We start from the raw sequence: 21838 nt of genomic DNA, 5'->3' as shown, positions 1-21838 counted from the left end.
ACAGGGCACGCAGCAGGGGGGTGGGGGGGGCACTGGGCACCTGGAAGGCAGGGCCATACAGCACGGCACAGGAGGCCTCGGCGAGCTCCCGCCGCCCGGCAAAGGCACTGCAGGGGTCAAGGGGGAAGGGCCCGAGTGCTGGGCAGTCACCAGCCACCCGATACTTGTTGGCGAAGGCAGTGATGCTGGTCTCCACGTCACCTGCTGGTGTGGTGAACTCATCCTGCTGGTTCCAGTTGTAGGTGCCGCAAAGCCCCCGCACCTGCCGTGGTGGCACATGGCTCAGGATGCGCTCCTGGGACCCCTGCAGCCAGGGCGCGTCCCACTGGACCCCAGTACCATGGTGGTGATATGGCACAGCCAGCAAGTGGGGCTCACCTTGCCAGCAAAAGTGGGCTGGAGGGTGATGTAGGTGGCAGGGGTCTCCAGCCCCCAGAGGACGTGGGCCCCCAGGGTCTGGAGCAGCAGGAAGGAGGAGGACGCCCTGCGCACGCTCAGCTCGGCACCGGCAAAGGGCAGTGTCACCTCCCGCCCGTCCACCGTCACCTCGCCTGCACCAGGAGAGCTGGGGCATGTCAGGTCACAGCCACTGGGCTGGCACCCAGCACCCCGTCACGGAGTGGGGATGGTCCCCAAGGGTCACCTGTGCCACGGAGGTGGGTGGTGGTCTGGCGGGAGCTGACGGAGAGGGACCGGAGGCAGCCGAGGGGCCAGTGGCCATTGCAAGCCTCGTACTCGGCTGTGATCAGCAGCTGCCCCTCTGCAAAGTCCTTGGGGGGAGAGACCCCAGTGAGTACCCCTGTGCCACCGTCCGCTGGGGCAGAGTCCCCTCCCCAGGTCCCCACCACCACAGCCCCCACCCTGGCCAGCGTGGCAGCCACCCTCACCTGCACCAGGGTGTAGGCGCAGGTGCCATGGAAGGAGAAGTGCCGGCCATCAAAGGTGATGTAGTGGCGGCCCCCCAGCACCATGCACTCCCCCGGGCACCGCTCCTGGCTGCAGAGCCAGCGGCCGCCATGGCACGTGCTGTGGGCACAGGAGGGGACACTGGGCTCACCGGGGCAGACGGGGACACGCCGCAGCCACTGTGCCTCCCACCACACCGGGCATGGACATGTGGGCGCTTGCCCTGCACCCCAAACACTGGGGTGCGATGGGCGCTGCACCCATCTGTAGGGTGCAGAGACCCTGGCAGGCAGTGCAGGATCAGTGCTGGCACCCTGGCATTGCTTACCACTGGTTGCAGCGCTGGCGGATGCTCTGGCCTGGGGCGTAGCGCTGGCGGCGGTGGTGGCAGGGGCAGGCACTTGGGGGGACACAGAGACCCCCATCCTGGTAGAGCCCCGGCACACACTCACAGCCACCAGCGCAGTCCTCGTGGCATGGGCCCTCCTCGGCGCTGGCCACAGCTGCACAACTGGCAGGGCAGGAGGAGACGCAGTCCGAGAAGCGCTTCCCCGCGCCGCACTGCCGCTCTGCCAGGACAGGTGCCATGCTCAGCACTGGTGGGCTTGGCACCGGCTCTGGGGTGCACCCCACTGAGCGCTGCATGCGTAAGCAATTGGGGTGCACACGACTGAGGGGTACATGCGGTGGAGGGCTGCGCACCCCAACAGCTGGGGTGTAGGCAGCCAAGGGATGCAAGCAGAAATCTTTGGGGTGCATGCAACTGAGGGGTGCATGCACAAGCAGTCAGGGTGCACACAACTGAGGGGTGCAAGCAGAAATCTGTGGGGTGCACAGGACAGAGCGGTGCACGCCTAAGCCTTTGGGGTGCTCAGCGGGGTGGGAGCATGGGGAGCACGGAGGACGGGGAGCAGCTGTGTCAGAGCCATCACGTCCCCCCGGGTCCCTACCACAGAATCCCGGCCGGCGCCATTCCGGGTAGGCTTGGTGCCGGGCGCAGTCCTGTGCGTAGGCGGCAAAGGTGTCGCAGGCAGCGGGTGGTGGCGAGGGACTGGCATCCCCCTCCTGGCACAGCACCTCCAAGCACGCCGCGTAAAAGCCGCTGGGATCCACCTGGCACGGGAGCAGCAGATGAGGATGGCAGGCCCGGCCCCCCTGGCTCCCCAGCCCCCCCGTCCCCCCCAGCAGTGAGTGCCTGCTCACCATGTCCTGGCACTGGCGGAAGGGCTCGGCCAGCAGCTTCCCGCAGATGGCCTCGGCCACCTGCCGTGCTGCATCGCCCGCTGCGCAGCCGGGGCTGGGCTCCACCGCATCCCTGCAGGCAGGCTGAGCCCGGGGGGCACACTTAGAGCTGGGGTGGCCCCCACAGAGACACCCAGCCGGAGAAGGGGGATCAACAGCCCCAGCTGCCCCAGTACCTCCGAGCTGGCATCGGGGATCTTCCAGGAGTTGCCAAAGCTGGCGGCAAAGGGGGCCACATCCCCCCCTGGACGCAGGAAATCATCTGGGGGCACAGGGAGGGCTGGGGCAGGTGGGGGGACGCAGTGGGGCACAGCTGCCCCCACACTGCATCTGCGCCAGCCCGGGGATGGCAGAGGCACCGCAGGTGAGGCGACGCTTACCGGCAGGGTCATCGTTGTAGGGGCCGCAGAGCCCCTGTGTGCTGCCCCACAGGTCAGCATCGACCTTCACAGTGACAGTCTGGCCCCCATCTGAGGTCACCCGCACGCCCAGTCCACTGGCCACGGCCACCCAGTTGCCCAGCCATGTCACACTGATCCCTGCCAGCACCGCAGCAGGTGGCTCAGCTTGGCATGGCAGTAGGATGGGGACAGGGACAGGGAGGCACAGGCACCTCCAGCTGCGGCTTTGCCACTGCTGAGCACCATCTCCCTGTGTCACCCAGCATCACGCATGGGCTCAGCCCCACCAGGACCCTGGGATCGGTGGCAGCAGGGGACGGAGCATCCCACAGCCCTCACCGTTGTGCAGGTATGGCTGTCCCTCTGGCACTGCCACGCCATTCACAGAGACGTTTTGGCCCCGGGCCAGCACCGTGTCCGTCCCAAGGGCCATGTGCAGTGCCTAAGGCAGCGCAGTGTCAGCGGACCGGGGCCAGCCGCCAGCGGTACATGCCGGGGCCATGGGACCCCCGTGGCTGCTGGCAGCTGCTGATGCCCAGGGATGCCACAGCCATGCCGGGTAACACCACGTGGTGTGGGGATGGACCAATGGCCCCAGCTGCCCACAGAGCGACCGTCTGTGGGGGGAGCAGAGGCCACAGGGAGGGTCCCCATCCTCCCACCCACAAACACCCCCCACTGCAGGAGCAGCTGGTACCCGGGGATTGCCGTCAGCAATGGAGATGGCCCAGGTGCCGTCGGTGGTGGCGGCCAGGCTGTAGGAGCACTCGCCAGAGAAGTGGAAGTGTGTCCCGTCGAAGGTGCGGTAGCGGGAGCCAGCCCAGGTGAGGCAGCTGGCTGAGGGGCCCCGGTGCCGGGCAGCCGCTCCCCGCAGGGACACCAGCCACGGCGACGCCTCTCCTGCAGCCGGGAGGTGATGCCACTTGGCAAATGGCCCTGCAGGAACCCCCACACCCTCCCTGGGACCCCCAGACCCACCGTCAAGGGGCAAGTGGGTGCAGTCGAGGCAGGGTGCAGCGGAGCTGTTCCGCCAGCTGTGCCCCCAGGGGTGCCGGCAGCACTCGGCCAGGCTCATGGCAGAGAGGTTGCGGCTGCCCTCAGCTTCCTGGCACTGCCACGTGCTGTAGCAGCGCCCCAGCGAGCCTTCGCCTGCGGCATAGGGAAGCACCTCGTCCCCACCAGCGAGCACCAGGTGGATGCCGGCTGACAGGGATGGCACGGTGGTGCCACCACACCCACACCTACCTTCGGTGCAGCGAGACCCGCTCCAGCCTGGGCAGCAGCCCCGCACCGTGCGGTTCCACGCCACCGGCCGCATCTCTGGGGGCCTGCGCCGGGGTGGAGCACCAGCATCAGGTGGGGGGACAGGGGGTGCATAGCATGGGGGTGGGTGCAGGGGGATGGTGTGGCACCCGCACCATGCCCCCCAGCACCCACCTGTAGATGTAGCAGAGCGGGGTGCCAGAGCTGGGCTGGGGGTTGCGGTGGGGCTCACCGCGGGCCCCGCCATAGACCCGGCGCATGCGGTCCTGGTCGATCCGCCAGCCTGCCAGGCTGTAGTGGTAGAGGCTGGCGCAGGGCACCACGTCCTCACGCCGCGGCATCACCTCCTCCTCTGCCGTCACCTGCACCGTCCGCTCGCACCACCGCCTATGTGGCATCCTGTCACCCACGGCACCCACCCCCCAAACCCAGGCTAAGGCCAGTGTCCCCAGTGCCGGCACAGGACTGTGGCACTCACCCCGTGGCTGCTTCCACCGCAGCCACCCAGAGCAGCAGGGAAGCCAGGACCACACCAGGCACCCAGGACCGTCGTGACCTGGCCATGCCGCACCGCACCGGCCACCTTGGCAGGGGAGGACCCATGTTACCCAGTGCAGGGACGCCTGGCATGTGCCATCCCCACTAGGAGTGAGGCGTCGTGATGGGGACATGGGGACAGGGGCACCCCCAGATGCCACGGGCAGCCCCCCACAACAGGGCTCAGTCCCCACACCGGCCTCTCTTACCTGGGGCCACCCAGCTCCTCGCTCCGTCCCGGCTGGCTCCGGCCCCGCGGCCTCCAGCCTCCTCCCAGCCCACCCGAGGGGCTGCGGGTTTTATGGGTTGGTACCGGTCAGCAGGGACCATCTGTGGGGCTGGTGATTGGGCCCAGCTGCCGGCTGGGGGGGACGGGCTGCTGTGGGACCCCTTCATCGCCCCGTCTCCAGGGCAAAGCACTCAGGACTGTGGCGGGGGGGCTGGATCCAGAGCCCCCCGGGAGGTTCTGCCCAGCAGGGCTGCATCCTGCATCCGGCATATTTGGGGATTAGGGATTAGGGCTCTGCACCACAGCCCCCTTGGACCAGGACACAGACTGGCTGTGCCCCTGCATGTCCTGGTCCCACTCACCTCCCCCAGGAGTGCCCCGGGATGGGGACCCCCACACCCACCCCACGGGGCCAGGGCCACCCTACTGCCCCATGGGGCATCACCCCCATCCGCTGCCAGCCACACGGCCATGCCCCTGTGTCCCACCCTCCCTGCCCCGTGTCCCCATGTCCTCCTGTGTCCCCACCTCCCTGTCCTGTGTCCCCTCGTGTCCCCACTCCATCTCTGGCCCCTCAGCCGTGTCCCTGGTGTCCCCATGTCCTTGCCCTGTGTCCCCACACCACCTCCCCCCCCACGGCCGTGTGTCCCCGTGTCCTCTTGCTGTCCCGTGTCCCCACGCCATGGCCGTGGCCCCGTCGCCTCGTGCCCCTCCGGAGCCGGCGGGAGGGCGGGGGGGCAGGACCCGGTTTTCCAGGGGTGCAGCAGGGTGGCTCGGCACGGCACGCCTCGGTACCGCACGGCTCGGCTCGGTACTGGAGGTCACGGGGACACACACGCGGAGGCTCGGCTCGGTACCGCCCCGCGGCGGGATGTAGCCCCGGTGCCGCCTGGTGCCCGGTGCCCCCGGTGCCTCCGGTGCCCGCCCCGCTGGCGCTGCCGGTGCCCGGGGGCGGGGCGGGGGGAACGGGCGGGACCGGGGGGGGCGGGGGGACCGGCGGCCACCGCGGGGAAGGCAGGGCCCGGCGGCGGCGGCGGCGGCGGCGGAGCGGGTAGGGGCGGCGGGGGGGTGCTCCCGCCCCGAGGGCGCGGCGACGGGCGCGGCGGTCGGGGACCGGGACCGGGACCTGGATCGGCCGGCGGGGACAGGCACCGGGACCGGGACCGGGATCGGCGCGGGGACGGGGGGACGGGGGGGCGGGGCACGACACACCGCGAGCGCGGGCCGCGGGGGCAGCGGCTTGGGGGGGGGACAGGGGCGCGCGGGGGCCACATGGGGGGGGGCTGCGCACTGCTCGGGGGGGCTGCGCCGGAGACACCCCACTGGTGTCAGCGGCGGGGACCCCCCGAGCCGTGTCCCCGGGTTGCTGGGAGAAGCTGGGGGGGGCGGGGCAGGGCTGGCTGGGGACCCCCTGCCCTGCTGCCTGCCCCCCTAAGCCCCCCGGCTGGGCCCGCGGGGCAGCGGGGCTGGGGTCTCCCTGGCTGAGCCCCCCAGAGACCCTCACCCCGCCATTCCTCTGCACGAGGCTGTGGCCTTGTGTCCCCCGCTGCAGCACCGTGAGCCACACCGCAGCTGGAGCCGTGCCATGAGGGAGAGCTTCGACACCCTGCGTGCCCTGGGTACGCCCCAGGGGTCCCAGCCCCGCTCCTGCCACCCCCCACCACCGGCTGAGCAGGGGGTGCCTGCCCCTGCCCTGGGTAGACAGCGCGGTGACAGGGTGTCGGGGTCCCCGGGGGGCTCAGCCTGGTGCCATCCCACCCTGCACAGGTTCCCCCGTGGCCAAGCCGGAGCCGGTCCCACTGGCAGAGGAGATGGAGGCACCAGGTTGTGCCGGCTCAGGTGGGTGCTGAGGCGGCGCTGCCTGTCCCCCTGCCCGTCCCCCTGCTCCTGGGGGTCTCCCGGGGTCCTGGCAGGGCAAGGGGCCACCCCAGAGCTGGGGAGGGACCCTGGCTTTGCCACCTTTGTCTTCCCAGCGTGGCTGGTGGTCCCCAAGGTGGAGGCAATCCCTGAGGGTGATGGAGAAGAGCCGGGGGCTGCAGGGGAGCCGGGGAGCCTGGAGCACAGCTGCTCAGGTGAGGGCGTGGTGCTGGCACATGGCAACCCTCCTGGCCGTTGGGCATGCTGGGGCCATGGCACGGTGCTGTCGCTCTGTCCCCGTGGCCAGCAGCAGTGCCGGGGCTGCCCATGCTTGGTGTGGCATGTGCTGGGGGGAGCGCACTGTGCCCACCACCCTGCCACGTGTGCCCTGCAGAGGACTGGCTGGTGAGGAAGGTGAAGGTGGAAGACGAGTTCGAGGAGTGGCCAGCTGGCCCCGGCACCGAAGCCCTGCTGGCGGGGCAGCCCCCGGCCAGCGTCTTTCCCCCTGCTGTTGGCACACTGGACTGCACGGGTACCTGCAAGCCAGAGCAGCCATGCCCGGAGGAGCTGGGCTGTGGTGGGCTGCCCGCCTTCACCCTGCCATCCTGGCCGCTGCTTGGCCAGAGCCCAGCCGGCACCGGTGGCTGTGAGCACTGCTTTCAGGCGCGGCTCAGCCTGCAGCTGCCAGTGAGCGAGGGTGAGCCCCAGCCTTGCGGGGGCTGCGGGACCCCAGCCCCCCCACGCCCCTTCGCCTGCACCCAGTGTGGGAAGGGCTTTGGCAAGAAGGCGCATCTGACACGGCACCTGCGGGTGCACACAGGTGAGCGGCCCTTCCCCTGTGGGCAGTGCGGCCGCCGGTTCCGCCAGAAGATCCACCTGCGCTCCCACCAGAAGACGCACACAGGCGAGCGGCCCTTCCCCTGCCCCGAATGCGGCCGCCGCTTCCGCAAGAAAACCCACCTGGTGCGGCACCAACGCACCCACACCGGCGAGCGGCCCTTCGCCTGTGCCCACTGCGGCCGCTGCTTCGCCCACAAGCAGCACCTCCTCCGGCACCAGCAGCTGCACACCGAGCCAGCGCCGGGGGACGGGGATGGGGGGCTGCCTGCCGAGCAGAAGCCCTTCCCCTGCCCCGAGTGCGGGAAGAGCTTCAGCTGGAAGAAGAACCTGGCATCCCACCGCCGGCTGCACCAGGAAGGACAGCCCTTTGCCTGTGCCGAATGCGGCCGCGGCTTCAGCGACAAGCGGCACCTGACGGCGCACCTGCGGGGGCACATGGGGCTGAAGCCCTACGCCTGCCCGCACTGCGAGAAGACCTTCAGCCACAAGCCCAACCTCACCACGCACCAGCGCACCCACACTGGCGAGCGGCCGTTCGCCTGCCCGCACTGCACCCGCGGCTTTGCCCACAACCAGCACCTGCTGCGGCACCTGCGGGTGCACACTGGTGAGCGCCCCTTCGCCTGCCCCCAGTGCGGCCGCTGCTTCAGCTCCCGCCCCAACCTCATCGCCCACGCCAAGGCGCACACCGGTGCCCGGCCCTTTGCCTGTGAGCAGTGCGGCCACACCTTCAGCCGAAAGTCCCACCTGGCACGGCACCAGGCGGTGCACACCGGCACCCGGCCCCACGCCTGCACCCAGTGTGGCAAGCGCTTCAGCTCCAAGACCAACCTGGTGCGGCATCAGGCAGTGCACACCGGCCACCGGCCCTACATCTGCACCCAGTGCGGCAAGAGCTTCAGCCGCAAAACCCACCTGCTGCGCCATGAGCGTACCCACGCCACCACCACGCCCCGGCAGAGCTGGCCAGCCCCTGCTGCCCCAGCCCCCCCAGCCACCCTCTGCCCCTGAGCACTGAGCACCGGGACATGCCAGGGACCCTGGTGGCACCCAGCGCCGCAGCCTCCTGCAGGCACTGCCTGCAGACCCCAGCCCTGCCCATGGCCCCTTGCCCAGGCAGGGCCCCCCCCGTGCCCGCTGGAGATGCAGCACACGGTGTGGAGTGCAGCTCCTGACCGTGCCGGCAGCGATGTGGCCGGTGGCCAAGCCCCGGCTCTAAAATGGTCTCACAAACGCATGAGTAGGGTCCAGCCCGCGGCACACTGCGCCAGGGCTGGCGGGGGAGTTGGGGTACGGGGGGAGCCCCGTCCCGGCCCCTCTCAGGGCAGGGGCTGTCCCCGTGGTGGTGCCGGTTTGTGGGGGTGCCGTGGGGCAGAGGGGCACCAACCCGCCTGGTGCTGGCAGGAATGAGCCAAAACTGCCAATAAACCAACTTTTGCCGCAGTTCCCAGCGGGTGTCTGAGGGCCGAGCGGGGGGGACACAGGCAGGGGCAGACAGCGGAGGTCTCAGCTGGGGGCTGGGGTCGCATTGCCTTCCTGCGGTGGCAGCGTGACAGCCTGCGGCTGCTGGAGGCCACAGGAGGAGGGGGCCATGCCAGGACGTGCCGCTGCTGCCCGCTCTGTTGGCAGACCTCGCCTCTGGGGCCCTGGGCCGGCAGGCAGGGTTGTGGGTGGGGGACAGGCAGGGTTGCAGGCAGGATGCAGGCAGGCGGGACAGGGAGGGGATAGGCAGGGTTGCAGGCAGGATGCAGGCAGGGGGGACAGGGAGGGGACAGGCAGGATGCATGCAGGGCTGGGGGCGGGGCTGAGGGCGGGGCTTCGGGGGCCGCCGGGAGCCGTGCGGTGAGTGCGGGATGGGGCACCGGGGCGGGGGGGCCCACGGGCACCGGGCCCCACGCGTGTCCCCGCGGCCCAGTGCACCCCATGGGCTCCGGGCCCCACGCGTGTCCCCCACATACCCCGCAGACGTGCCCCGTGCGTGTCCCCGCGGCCCAAGGCGCCCCACGGACAAGCCCCAGGCAGCCACCCCACATGCTCCGGACCACATGCGTGCCCCTGCGCCCCCCCGATACCCCACGGGTGTTCCTGTGACCCATGCCCCCCCCAGACATGCCCCACACATGTCCCTAGGCCTCCCCGTGGGCTCTGGACCCCACATGTCCCCACACCCCAGGGGACCCCACAGATGTGCCCCACACGTCCCCACAACCCAGGGCCCTCCCAGGACATTCCCCATGTGTCACCACACCCCAGGGCATCCCACAGACGTGCCCCACGGGCGTCCCCGTGCCCAGGGACACCCCACAGACATTCCTCATGCGTGTCCCTGCACCCCTGGACACCCCACAGATGTGTCCCATGTGTGTTCCACACCCCAGGGCACCCCACAGGTGCCAGGCCCCCCACCCTCCCCAGCCAGGCTCCAGCCCCCACAGCCAGGGGGTGCAGGGGGCACAGGGCCCAACTACTTCCTTCCCTCCAGCTGCTGGCACCAAGCGGATCTGGGGGTCCCCGGCTAGGATGGAGGGTCGTGGGGAGGCGGGCGAGGAGGAGGAGGAGGAGGAGGCAGAGGGGGAAGAGGAGGGGGTGCGAATCACCCCCCAGCTGCTGAAGGCCAGCACCGGGGAGTTTGCCCTGGAGTCCATCCTGCTGCTGAAGCTGCGGTGCCGCGGCATCGCCCACCTGGGCTGCCTGGGTGACTGCGCCAACCTGGAGTGGCTGGACCTCTCCGGCAACGCCATCACCCAGCTGGGGCCACTGGCCGCCCTCAAGTCCCTCACCGTCCTCAACCTCTCCTGCAACCGCATCACCAGCCTGGAGCCGCTTGGCTCTTGCCATAACCTCCAGAGCCTCAACGTCGCTGGCAACCTGGTGAGCAGCCTGCAGCAGCTGCGCTGCCTGACGGGGCTGCGGCGCCTGGAAAGCCTGCGCCTCCACGACCCACTCGCCCATCTCACCAACCCCCTCTGCGCTGCCCCGGCGTACCGCACCACCTTGGCTGACATGTTCCCCGGCCTCAAAGCCATCGACGGTGAGCGGGTGTCTGGTCGCGGCAGCGAGCTCTACCAGCTCTGCCGGGATCTGGACAGCTCGCTGGGCCGTGGTGCCGGCGCTGGTGCCGAACCGGTCCGTGCTGCTCAGCCCTGGGTGGAGGCAGGTTTCTGGGAGCCGCGGCCACCACGGCACAGCTCCATCATGGAGGAGGCCTACAGGCAGTTCGGGGAGGCGCTGCAGGAGTGCCGGGAGCTGAGCCACCGTGCCGACAATGCCATCACCCAGGCGGAACGGGTGCTGAGCGGCCGCCCCGACCCCAGCTCCTTCATCTTCTGAGCCACGAGACCCCCAGTCCCATGAGGGGAGAACCCCCCACCCTGTGCCGCTGCTGTCCTGGCACTGGGCCACACACAGGGACACGGCAGGGACCAGGGGGCATTGTGGCGCCGTGCAGTAAAGCCATGCCATCCTCTGAGACCCCTCTTGGCTGCATTGTCCTGGGCCTCAAGCAGCTGGGGGTGGGGGGGAACTGCTTCTACCCATAGTTCTGCCTGGACCCACCGTGTCCCCATCCCTCCTCCTGGGCTGGGGACAACAGGCAGGGAGGGGACGCACCTGGTGGCAGAGGGGGAGCTAGCATGGAGCCCCTGTGGCTGGAGGGATGCGGGGCTGAGCCCCCCATGGCCCCCTCCCTCCCCAGCGATCCCCAGTATGAATAATGCCGGTGACAGTGGGTGCCAGAGCTGGGGTTTACTGGAGAGCTGGGGGCAGGTGCGGAGGGGGTGCGTCCAGGACCGTCCTTTGGCCACAGGGTGCTGGGGGGTGGCAAGCGAGAGCAGGGGGCGGGGCTGGGCCCCCATGGCAGCATCTGTCTCCTCGAGCTGGCGGAGGTGGTGGCCTGGAGAGGGGACATGGGGAGGGGCTCACTGTGGGAGAAGGGAGAAGCCCCCTGCACACACCCACACGCATCTCTGTGTCCCCTTGTCCCCGTCCCCCTGTCCCCAGCACCAGCTCACCCTGCTGGTGGCAGGCCTGGCTGGTGATGCGCCAGGGGGGTGGGTTGTGGTGACCCCCCACAATCTGGCTCCTCTCTTAGCAGAGGAGTACCCACATCCCAGCAGTGGCAGGGGATGTCAGAGCCCTGCAGCACCTACCATGTCGGCTGGGCCGGCGCCTAGGCTGGCAGCCCCTTGGAGAAGGCGTACATGCCAGGGAGGTATAGCGCGTCCACCGCCTTGCCGGTCTCTTCCACCGCCCTGCACTCCGCCTCGTCCCGGTGCTTGATCTCCTGTGGGGCAGAGCATGTGGGCTGGCACCCACCGTGGCACCGCCGGGGTCCCGGCAGCCGGTGGCGACCCATGCTGGTGCCGCCCGGGGACAGCTCACCTTCACCGCCAGATGATGGCTGGGGCCGCAGTTTTGGTACTTGTCCAGCACTTTGGGGACATCGCTGTTGTCAAACTTGTAGCAAGCCAGGCAGGTCGGCTTCCGCTGGGGACAGAGCACAGCCCGTCACTGCCAGCCCCCCAGGGACACCTGGCATGTCCCGGCCAGCCCTCTGCCCTGCCAGGCCTGGGGACATCGCTGCCGCTTGCTGTGGCACTGCCACCTCACCATGAACTTGCTGGCACCCTCGGCCCTTGCCGGCATGGGCAGTGGCACAGCGGGGGCTGGGGTGGGCAGGGGGCCGTGTCCCCGCGGGGGGTGGCCCAAGAGCCCACCTGGTTCTCCAGGGTCCTGCAGTTCTGCCGCCGCGGTGCCCTCTTGCTGCAGGCTGTCTGCACCAGGGTCACCCGCAGCTCGATGAACGTCCCCGAGGGGTCTTCCTGGGGGCAGGGGGGACAGTGCGTCAGCCGCGGGGGGTTGGGCTCCCCGGAGCCCCCCTGTCTCTCCCGAAGAACTGGCACATGCAAGCTGCTGCCGTCGGTGCCCCCTGGCCGGGCACCAGCACTGCTTGTCCCACGGCCAGCCAAGGTTAATGAGTAGCTGCACTCTGGCCCCCCCCCCCCGCCCCTGTGCCCCCCCGGCCCGCCCCGCCCCGCCACCAGGGCGTCCCACAGCCACCACCCCCTCCGCAGCCACCGCCACTCCTCTGGGACCCCCTGGCACCCACTGCTGCTCTTCCATGAGATCCCTGTAGCCACTGCCCCCCCTCCGTGACACCCCGTCCCTCTGGGACCCCCCCTGCACCCACCGCCACTCTTCTGGGACGCCCTGGTACCCACCGCCCCTGGGACACCCCTGGCACCCCCTGCCACTCTTCCATGACACCCCTGTACCCACTGCCACCCCCCTCCAGGACACTCCCTCCCTCCAGGACACCCCTGTACCCACCGCCCCTCCCTGGGGACGCCCCTCCCCGCCGAGGCCTGGCCGGGGTCCCGGCCGCCCCCACCCCCGGGACCGGGCAGCCCCCGCTCACCCGCTCGACCACCCCTCTCCACCGCCCGCTCCCTGAAGAGCGCCCGCACGCTGCTGCGCCCGTGGAAGGAGTCCAGCACGTCCCGCACCACCCGCCGCTGCAGCGGGCTCTGGCCGCCGGCCGCCAGGGCCACCAAACCCAGGCACAGGGCTAGCGGGAGCAGCCTCATCCCTGCGGCGGGGGGGCTCCCTGGCCCTGCCAGCCGCGCCGAGCCGAGCTGCCCGCGGGGCTCCCGGTCGTTCATTAACCCGTTTCCTGGGCACTGCCCCGTTCCGCCCCCGGGCCGCCCCCCCCCGCACAGCCCCCCCGGCACAGCCCCCGCACGGCCCCCCGGCACAGCCCCCGGGGGGAGGCCCCGGTCAGGGCTACCGGGGACCCAGGCGTGGCTACCGACAGCCCGGTCACAGCTACCGGGGGCGCACACACGCAGGCAGCTGCGTCCCGGGGGGCTGCCACCCCCGGGAAGGGGCCCGGGGGCCGGAGGGGGGGAGCGGCCCTCCCACCTGGGCCACAAGGACCGCTCGGGCTCGGTACCGGCCGCCCCCCGCCGTGCAACTGGGCAGAGCGGGCCGGCCGGGCTCCCGGAGCTCTCCCGCCCTGCTGGCCCCCGCGGGGGCCGTGCGACTGGTACCGGGTCCCCTGCATGCCGCCGCCCCGGGGCACTGCAAAGCCGCCGGTCCCTCCGCCCCTGCCCCCCCCGGTCCCCGCGGCCGGTGCCGTGGCGGTGGCAAGGCCTCCCCCCCCGGTGCGGGAGGCGGGAGCTGCGGGTGCCGGAGGACGAACAGCCCCCAAGGGTCGGGCCGCGGTGTCACGCACCGGCCGCCCCCCGGAGCCAGTCGCCGGAGGGGGGGGAGGGGGAAGGCCAGGCCAAGGGCCCCGCACCGACAGCGCCTCCCGCCGGCGGGGCCTGCAGGGCCGGGCCCCGGGACGAGTACAAGCCGCCCCCTAGCGGAGGCTCAGCCGGGCCTCCCCGATACCGGGGCCGACGGCCACACGGGGAAATGGCGGCGGGGAGACGCTCTGGCCCAGCTTGCGGCACTCTATGATGGGTCCGGGGGTGGGGGGGGCCGCTCTGGCAGCGCGCCGAGGGCTCGATGGTGCGGTGTGCCGTGGCGCCGACAGAGGGCGCTGCCGGCCGCACTACGGGTGCCTCCGCGGGTCACGGCCGCTGACCCGGAAGTGCTCTGGACCCGCAGTGGGCGGGGCAGGCCTTCTCCTCCTCCTCCTCCTCCCGGTGCGTTGCCGCCGCGGTGACGTCACCGCTAGGACGACGTCATCGTGTCGCGGGACATCGTTCGCCCGTGAGTTTCCCCGGGGAGGCGACTCCGGGGGCCGGGGGGTGGGGTGGGGTGTCGTCATGGCAACGTGCGGCCCGGCCCATGGGGGGGTCTCGGTGAGGGGCTGCGCCCTGGGGGGGGCGCATAGTGAGGGCCCGGGCCGGGGCGGGGCACAGTGAGAGCCCGGGCCCGGGGGTGGGGTAGGGCACGGTGAGTAGCCCCGCGCGGTGAGACCTGGAGCCCGGGGCTGGGGGGGCGGCTGGGGCCTGGCTGGGGGGCCCGGGGCAAGGCGGGGAGGGTCGATGGGGCGGCCAGAGGGGTGTCAGGGTGTTGGGGGGGTGACACCGGGGGCAGCAGGGCGGCTGGGCTCCCCCGGGGGGTGCCGCTCTGGTGCGGGGCTTTGCAGAGGGGGCACCCGGCTTTCCCCCCAACCCGACCGCGGTCTCTTCCCTGGCGTCGGGTCGTGGTTTGGCGTCGGGGGGGACTTTGCTGTCACCCGAGTCCCAGGGAACCGGGTTCCTCCTGCCCCGGGAAGCACCGGCAGCGCCCAACCACACAGTCACTCTGGGCACGGGGCTCCCCAGCGGGGGGGCAACGCTCAGGAACCCCCGGGCGTTCCCCGCCATTGCCCTGTCCTCGCTCCAAGGGGGAGGCGGGAAACGCTTCATGACTTCCCGGGACATTAGAAATGGGTTTGGTGTGGGAAAAGTGACGGGGGAGAGCTGAGAGGAGGCAGAGGAGGGGAGGTCGCGTTTGTCCTGCCGTGGGCAGCCCCCCTGGGAGCACCCCCCGGGCAGTGCTGTGCTGGCCAACCCACTTGCCACACAACGGATGTCGTGGCCAAAATCTGCTGAGCTGAGCACAGGATCTGGCGCCCGCGGCCACCCCCGCGCCCAGCTTATTGTCACTGGTGTCCTGTCCCTGTCGAGTGGCAGCACAACCCAGCTGTGACCACCAGCTCTGAGCCCCTCTCCGGACTGTACCTGGCATGCCTCGGCCCCCCACCGCAGCCCCGGCCCCGCTCCCCACCTGCATGCCCTCAGACAGCTGCCTGCTAGCCCGGGGCTTCCCGGGCCGTAAGCAGATTCAGGTCCAGGGGAATTTCCATGTTTTGGCGTCAAGAGTTCTCCCCTGAAGCTGGTTCTTCCCCTTGGGGCAGGGTTTGCAGGCAGCTCACTGCCAAGGGACTGGGTTTGTGCCGTGGCCGCAAGGCCCTGCCTGCGCCACTGCCACCTTCTTCCTGCTGCTCCAGCAAGCCTCGGAGGACTCTCCCCCCCCCCCCCCCCCCCCCCGAATTCCCGTTACTGCCTCTCCTTGGCTGTGCCGGCTCTGTAACCGGCTGTGGGGAGCGATGCGGTGTGGTTAAACACATACACAAAGCCCTGGCAGGGCTGCTCACCAGGGCTGAGCTGGCTGCGGGATCCATCAGTGCCTGGTGGCATTAGCGATCGGGAGCTAATGACACCTCATGCAGCAGAGAGCTGTGTCCCGCTGCTGTGACACCCCTGGGACATGCCCCCCAGCAGGTGTCCGCACCAGAGGGTCTGGGGCCCTGAGTGCGGTACGCTGCCACGGAGGGGTGGGATCCCAGCCGGCTCCCACGCGGTGTGGCTCTGCTGCCAGATTCCAAAAATAGTTCTAATTAGGTGTTTGTCAAAGCGTCCCAGTCGCTGCCGGGGCTTTTTAAGGGTGATGTGGGGCTTGCGCGTGGATGGGGGGGGGTCTAATCTGAAGTGTCGCTGCAGTAGCCCCCTCCTCGAGGCACCGTGTCCTGCACAGGACGCTGGAGAGGAGGGAACAGAGCGGGCACCCCCGGAAAAGGTGGGCAAGAGGTTCCTTTCCGACCAGCACTGGGCAGAAGGCGTTTTGCTGGTGGGTCACGGAGCGGGTGCTGGGGAGGGAGGTCAGCCGGAGCGGGGCTGGGTGGCACAGGAGCGGGCATGGCTGGCGAGGCGGTGCCGGGAGCTGTCGCTGCCAGTCCCTACGGCCGCACGCAGCGCTCGGCGTGTGGTGACAGGCCTCTCGGCGTGGACTACAAATCCCAGTAGCGCTGCGGGGAAGCTTCGCTGTAAACAGAATGAATCCGGGCCAGACCCTGGGGTCAGCGCCTTCCTCTCCCCTAAAATAACTCGGAGGAGGAGGAGGGATACAGACACTGGCAGAGCCTCTCCCGAGGCCGGCGCGCCGCTCCAGCTTTGCCTGCCGGCGTGCTGCGCTGCTTGCTCTGCTCACCCGCTCCTCTCTCTCGCCCTCGCAGGGACCTGCAGCAGCCATTTGGAGGAAGTGGAGGAAGCTCGGAGCCCGCGACCCTGGCGGAAGGCGGAGGACAGCCGCCGCCCCGTGCGCTCCTCGGAGCTGATGTCCTCTCCCCTCGCCGGGCGGCCCTGAGGGGAGCGATGTCTGCGGGGGGAGCGCCCCAGGTACGTGCGGGGCACTGGCGGAGGGCAGTGGCTTCCCCGCCGTCCCTGGGGAGGGGAAAGCCCGAAGCGGGGCCGGCTCTGGCCGGGTCCCTCTGCGGCAGAGCAGGGCGGCTGCTGGTACGGTTGGGAGGAGCCCTGCTCCGCTTTCATGCCGCGACATTTTGGGGGGGGCTCTTGGGGTTTTCCCAGGGGCTGGGAGCTCTTCTGGTGATTTCTCCTCGTCATTTGGAAATACTGGTGCCCAAGGAGCCGCGCTAACCCCGTGTGAGACTTTTCTTTTAAATTGGCGCTTCTTAAAGTTACGGCAGCCGTCAGAGCGCGGGCTGGGCTCCGTGTCTCCTGCCATCTGCTCTCCTTGTGCTCCTGCCAAGCTACAGAGGAGTTTTGAGGGAAGAGAGGAATCCTGGGGAGGGAGGGTGGGTGGATTGGGTGTCGAGCTTCCCAGGAGAAGCCACTTTGCCTCCTTAAGGAGGTCTCCTCCTTTGGTCGAGATCCAGGCTGGGTTGGCAGCGGGGCTGGGTGATTGCACCCAGGCAAGGGATCCACTTGGGAAAGAAGTGATCTTGTTAGAGAGGGTGACGAGCGTGTGGCTTCAGGTCTTAGTGAGCTCCATTCAAGGGTTTTGCTGATGAAGAAACTGAGGCACGGAGAATTCCTGTGCCAAAACAAGTCAGTGGCGAAGCGGGAGGTCTTAGCCTGAGCCCTTGTGCCTGCCTGGAGCTCTGCCCTGCCCTCCCACACCTCTGCCTGCACCTCCCTGCTCCTTTCCTGAAGGATTAGAGCTACCTTTTGACACGCCGTGTGTCACGGCGCAGGGGCAGCAGTGCCCAGTGTTGCGGCTGGTCTGCTGGGCAGAGCCAGCCCTTCTGCCTCCTCCAGTGTCGCATCAGCTTTTCCCAGCCCTCCACAGGGAAGAGGGCCCAGGAGTTCTCCCACTCGCGCTGCAGGAGCTCTGGAGTCCGAGGAGAACACCCTGGTGGTGATCCTGCTGAGTCAGGACCCTGTTAGCTCTCAAGTTCAGGTTCAAAGGGGTGCAAGGGCTCTCTGAGGGCCCAGGTGTTTGAAGTGGTGCGGCATGCCTGTCACCCCGGGCCAGGTGCACACCTCACTGTGGGGCAGATCTTACTGGTGGCAGCCCATGGGCATTGGGTACCGATCCAAAACCCCACCGCTGTCAGATTGTTGAGGTTGGAAGAGCTTTAAAATCATTGAGTCCAACCATTAACCCAGCACTGCCAAGCCCACCACTAAACCACGTTTCTAAGTGCCACGTGTACATGTCTTTTAAATATCTCCGGGGATGGTGACTTCACCATGTCCCTGGGCAGCCTGTCCCAGTGCCTGACCACCCTTTCAGGGAAGATGTTCCCCAACCCCCAGTCTAAACTTCCCCTGGTGCAACTTGAGGCCGTTTCCTCTTGTTCTGTCACTTGTTCCTGGGAGCACAGACCGACCCCCCCTCGCTGCACCCCCCTGTCAGGCAGCTGCAGGGAGCGAGAAGGTCCCCCCGAGCCCCCTTCTCTCCAGGCTGAACACCCAGCTTTCCCCTGAGCTCCCCCCCCCAGGCTGTGCCCCAGCCCCCTGCCCGGCTCTGGACACGCTCCAGCCCCTCAGGGTCTGGCTGGTGCTGAGGGGCCCAGACTGAGCCCAGCATTCGAGGGGCGGCCCCCCCAGTGCCCAGTGCAGGGGGATGGTCGCTGCCCTGGTCCTGCTGGCCAAAACCCAAAGAAACAAACCCCTAGAAGGTGATGGTGATCTGCTGAAACTCTTCTCTCTCCTGGACCAGCCTGCCCATGCCCTGAACCTGCTCCCTTACCCCAGGCTGAGCGAGGTGCCGAGAGCCGGACACGAGCTGGATGCTGTTAGCACGGAGATCCCATCTGACCCCTGCACAGGTGACTGCTGGGGCTGGTGGGTGGTGGGCGGGTGGCCTCGTGCCAGACATGCTTCACTGGCATGGGAGGGAGTGTTTGTGGGTACACTTGTGTGTTCTCTGGAGTGTTTTGCTATTGCTGCTGCTGCCAACACCGCTCTTGGCGAGGCAGGGCTGGAGCAGGCTCTGGGAAGGTTTCTGATCATTTAGGGTGTTACAGACTGCAGCGGCACAGTTGTAGGTAGCCCTGCGGTAACACCAATTCCAACTGAGTGCTGGCAATGGTCTCCTCCTGAGCAGGGTGGGGGGGGCGCAGGGGATGACACAAATATCATATGTAAATATATGCATATGTGGCACCAGCTGGGAACTGGAGGCAGGTCCTTTGGCCTCTCTGCCAGCCGAGCCCTGCTAAAGGCAGAGACTTCTCTTCTGCTTGGGAGGCTCAGGTTGGAACTAATCACATTTTTGTGGTAACCTTTGAAATCTGATCATAAAAGCATTGTGCGGGATCTAAGGTTACCTGGGTGAGTGTGTGAAAGGCTGTGGAAGGAATAGTTTTCCAAAGAACGGCGCTCCTTCCCACCTTTCGCATTGCCAGAAGAAGGGAGCCTGGTGCTGGTATTTCCTTTTATCTTTAATTACACTTCAGGCATCAGAAGCTTAAAATAGATGAAAGCGATGCCCCCAGGCCTCGTTAATTTTAGCTTGTTTGTGAATTAACGCAGGCATCTCCAGCGTAACGACGCCTATGCCGAATGCGTGTTTTGCAGTGTGACAGTTCATGGTGACCAGCTCTTATCCCTTCAACCAGGCTACAGATTTTTCAAGCCCGGTGGTTTGTTTGGTATTAAACAGTCGGAGGAGCCGTACACTGAAGGCCAGCAGATGCAGGAGGAGAGCAAGATCCTTGTCAGCCCCTGTGCAGGTAGGTGCTCCATGTGTCCCAGAGGTGGCTGTGGGAGGCATGGGAAACTGGCCTTGGCAGGGGATGTTCCTCTTGTAGGCAGAGGCCAGTTTTTGGCCACTCTGGGCCAGTTTGTGGCCATTTTGAGCCAGTTTGCAGCCATTTTGAGCATTCTGAGCCAGTTTGTGGTCATTTTGGGCCAGTTAATGGCAAGTTTTTGCTATTGCTGCCGTTCCTGGCAAGTCGGGGGTGGAGTGAGCTCATCGGGGTTCTGCTCTGCACTGCAGTTACAAACTGCAGTGATTTAGGTTTTAGGCAGTACTGCGAGGATCAGGGAGTTGGACTCTGATCCTTACGGGTCCCTTCCAACTTGAGACATTCTGTGGTTCTATGAAAGACTCTGAAATTAATGTCTTGAATCTTTTTGAAATCTAGTTGAGCCTGGTCGAGTGAATAAAGTCGAGCAGCCTGAGGAGAAACCCGGGGCAGCTGCTGGCTCCTTGGAGCTGTATCCCGCAGCCGCCAGCAGTTCTGGCCGCTGGTTTCATGGTGGGCAGCGTGTGCCTGAGCGGGCGAGCGTGGAGAGAGATGGTGCCACCAGCCTCAGCCCGCTGTCCACCCGGGTGGCCTGCTGGGTGCCGCAGCTTGGTGCTGGCCCTTTCCGCTGCGCCCAGTGTGGGAAAGGCTTCCGCCAGAAGCAAAGCCTCATCACGCATGAGAGGATCCACACTGGAGAGAAACCCTACAGGTGTGGGGACTGCGGGAAGAGCTTCAGCCAGCGGCCCAACCTCCTGACCCACCGCCGTGTACACACGGGTGAGCGTCCCTTCCCCTGTGCCCAGTGCGGCAAGAGCTTCAGCCAGAAAGCCAACCTCCTGGCCCACCAGCGCATCCATGCTGCTGGCGAGAAGGCACTGGCAGGGGGTGAGCAGGAGGATGGGGCTTCCAGCAAGCCCAAGCTGCGATCCCAGCAGAGGAATTACCAGGAGGACACCCCTTTTGTCTGCCCCGAGTGTGGGAAGAGCTTCAGGCAGAAGCCCAACCTCATCACTCACCGGAGGATCCACACCGGCGAGCGTCCCTTCACCTGCTTCCTCTGTGGCAGGAGCTTCAACCAGAAAACCAACCTGGTCACCCATTACCGCGTGCACACCGGGGAGCGCCCCTTTGCCTGCACCCAGTGTGGCAAGCGCTTCACCCAGAAAACCAACCTGGTGACACACCAGAGCACCCACACCGACCTCCGCCCCTACCCCTGTGGGCAGTGCCAGAAGTGCTTCAAGGACAAAGTCTCCCTCAAAGCCCACCAGAAGACTCACGCACCACGACAGCGGCGCTGCCCAGGCCGCAGCCCAGCCGCCGGCCTGCCCTATGGCGCTGCGCCCACCCTGCTGCAGCCCGGGGGTCCTGAGCAAGAGGGCCCTTTCAGCCCCATGCCACCGCTGCCCATTCAGAAGATCCCTGAGGGCCAGGAGCTGTATTCGTGTACGGAGAAGAGCTTTCCCCCGAAGGAACCACTCCTGCCACACCAGCAGGCCCCACTGGGTGAGCAGACCTTCCCCTGTGTCCAGTGCGGGGAGGGGTTTTGCCAGAAGGTGACTCTCCTCCGGCCACAGCACGGCCCTGCCACCGAGGCTGCCGGGGGGTGCACCGCAGCCTTCAGCCACGGCCCGCACCTTCTGGGGCACCTGGGGGTGCAGCCTGTCCTCGGGGATGCAACCCCCCCCGGCTCCCCAGGCCCCCGGGGCGGAGAAGCCCTTTATCTGCAACCAGTGCGGCAACAGCTTTGGCCTCTGGCTCTCCCTTGTGGCCCACCAGAAGACCCACGTCGGGCAGAAGTCCTACCCCTGCCCCGAGCATGAGAAGAGCTCCAGTGATGAGCTGTCCCCCAAAGCTCCCCAGGAGAAGCAGGTGGAGGGGAGGGCCTGGGTGTGCCCTGAGTGCGGGAGAAGCTTCGTCCAGTATGAGCGTTTGGTAAAACACAGGCAAAACCACCGGGGCCGAGGGCCCTACCGCTGCGATGTCTGTGGGAAGAGGTTCAGCCTGAAGACCAACCTGGTGACCCACCAACGCATCCACACCGGTGAGCGTCCCTTCACCTGCGGGGTCTGCGGCCGCCGCTTCAACCAGAAGGGCAACCTGGTCACCCACTACCGTACGCACACCGGGGAGCGCCCCTTTGCCTGCACCCAGTGCGGCAAGCGCTTCGCCCAGAAGCCCAACCTCATTGCCCACCAGAAGACCCACACCGGCAGGCAGCCCTTCACCTGCCTGGAGTGTCCCAAGCGCTTCAAGAGCAAGCTCTCCCTGCGGGTCCACCAGCGAGTGCACGTGGCTGAGAGACCCCAGAGTGAGCCGGGCCAGGCCCCCAGCCTGCAGACCCACCCTGGGAGCCCCTACCCCTGCTCGCTCTGTGGGGAGACCTTCGAGGAGCACGGGGAGCTGCAGCTGCACCGGCAAGGCCACGCCGGAGAGCGGCCGCATGCCTGTGCCGAGTGTGGGAAGCGATTCCGGCAGAAGGTGAATCTGGCCGTACACCAGAGGACCCACACTGGGGAGCGGCCATTCCGTTGCGCCGAATGCGGGAAGGGCTTCAGCCAGAAGGCTCACCTTCTCCGGCACCGCCGGACGCATGCCGGCGGTATCCCGCCCTCCTGCTGCGAGGGGACC

General features: G+C 68.0%; 5 protein-coding genes across 10 annotated transcripts in view; 3 read left to right on the top strand and 2 right to left on the bottom strand.

Moving 5' to 3' along the window:
• The window catches only part of LOC130147327 (SCO-spondin-like), a 30623-nt gene extending 26247 nt beyond the window's left edge, over positions 1-4376 (bottom strand). The window contains 15 exon segments of the mRNA XM_056334299.1: positions 41-262; positions 379-551; positions 644-770; positions 888-1026; positions 1235-1475; positions 1857-2019; positions 2110-2232; positions 2325-2410; positions 2529-2687; positions 2889-2991; positions 3247-3449; positions 3528-3698; positions 3795-3877; positions 3987-4199; positions 4291-4376. Of these exon segments, the coding sequence (XP_056190274.1) occupies positions 41-262; positions 379-551; positions 644-770; positions 888-1026; positions 1235-1475; positions 1857-2019; positions 2110-2232; positions 2325-2410; positions 2529-2687; positions 2889-2991; positions 3247-3449; positions 3528-3698; positions 3795-3877; positions 3987-4199; positions 4291-4376 (2292 nt within the window).
• A 1233-nt stretch (positions 4377-5609) lies between these two features.
• Positions 5610-8850, top strand: ZNF467 (zinc finger protein 467). The gene is made up of 5 exons (XM_056334022.1): positions 5610-5629; positions 6104-6197; positions 6346-6417; positions 6552-6650; positions 6830-8850. The coding sequence occupies exons 2-5, from the start codon at positions 6164-6166 to the stop codon at positions 8284-8286; spliced, it is 1662 nt and encodes a 553-aa protein (XP_056189997.1). The 5' UTR covers positions 5610-5629; positions 6104-6163; the 3' UTR covers positions 8287-8850.
• A 240-nt stretch (positions 8851-9090) lies between these two features.
• LRRC61 (leucine rich repeat containing 61) lies at positions 9091-10744 on the top strand. The gene is made up of 2 exons (XM_056334029.1): positions 9091-9117; positions 9758-10744. Exon 2 carries the CDS (start codon positions 9796-9798, stop codon positions 10603-10605), a length of 810 nt encoding a protein of 269 aa, XP_056190004.1. The 5' UTR covers positions 9091-9117; positions 9758-9795; the 3' UTR covers positions 10606-10744.
• A 260-nt stretch (positions 10745-11004) lies between these two features.
• Positions 11005-12948, bottom strand: RARRES2 (retinoic acid receptor responder 2). Its single transcript, XM_056334033.1, is given in 6 exon segments — positions 11005-11167; positions 11424-11557; positions 11656-11760; positions 11991-12095; positions 12692-12706; positions 12708-12948. Coding segments are annotated over 5 exon segments (567 nt in total). The 5' UTR covers positions 12936-12948; the 3' UTR covers positions 11005-11167; positions 11424-11443.
• A 953-nt stretch (positions 12949-13901) lies between these two features.
• LOC130147192 (gastrula zinc finger protein XlCGF57.1-like) lies at positions 13902-21267 on the top strand. Of its 6 annotated transcripts, none has more exons than XM_056334007.1 (5): positions 13902-13992; positions 16226-16388; positions 18175-18283; positions 19076-19189; positions 19604-21267. In XM_056334007.1, the coding sequence occupies exons 2-5, from the start codon at positions 16365-16367 to the stop codon at positions 21028-21030; spliced, it is 1674 nt and encodes a 557-aa protein (XP_056189982.1). In that variant the 5' UTR covers positions 13902-13992; positions 16226-16364; the 3' UTR covers positions 21031-21267. The 6 variants fall into 6 exon arrangements, with proteins under 6 accessions (XP_056189982.1, XP_056189981.1, XP_056189983.1 ...); XM_056334006.1 differs by lacking the exon at positions 13902-13992 and adding an exon at positions 14039-14084; XM_056334008.1 differs by lacking the exon at positions 13902-13992 and adding an exon at positions 14302-15840.
• Positions 21268-21838: the final 571 nt, after the last annotated feature.

Source organism: Falco biarmicus, chromosome 4 (assembly GCF_023638135.1).
Source record: "Falco biarmicus isolate bFalBia1 chromosome 4, bFalBia1.pri, whole genome shotgun sequence".
Lineage (NCBI taxonomy): Eukaryota > Metazoa > Chordata > Aves > Falconiformes > Falconidae > Falco > Falco biarmicus.
The sequence above is the reverse complement of the archived record's forward strand: the minus strand, read 5'-3'. Positions and strand labels throughout refer to the sequence as shown.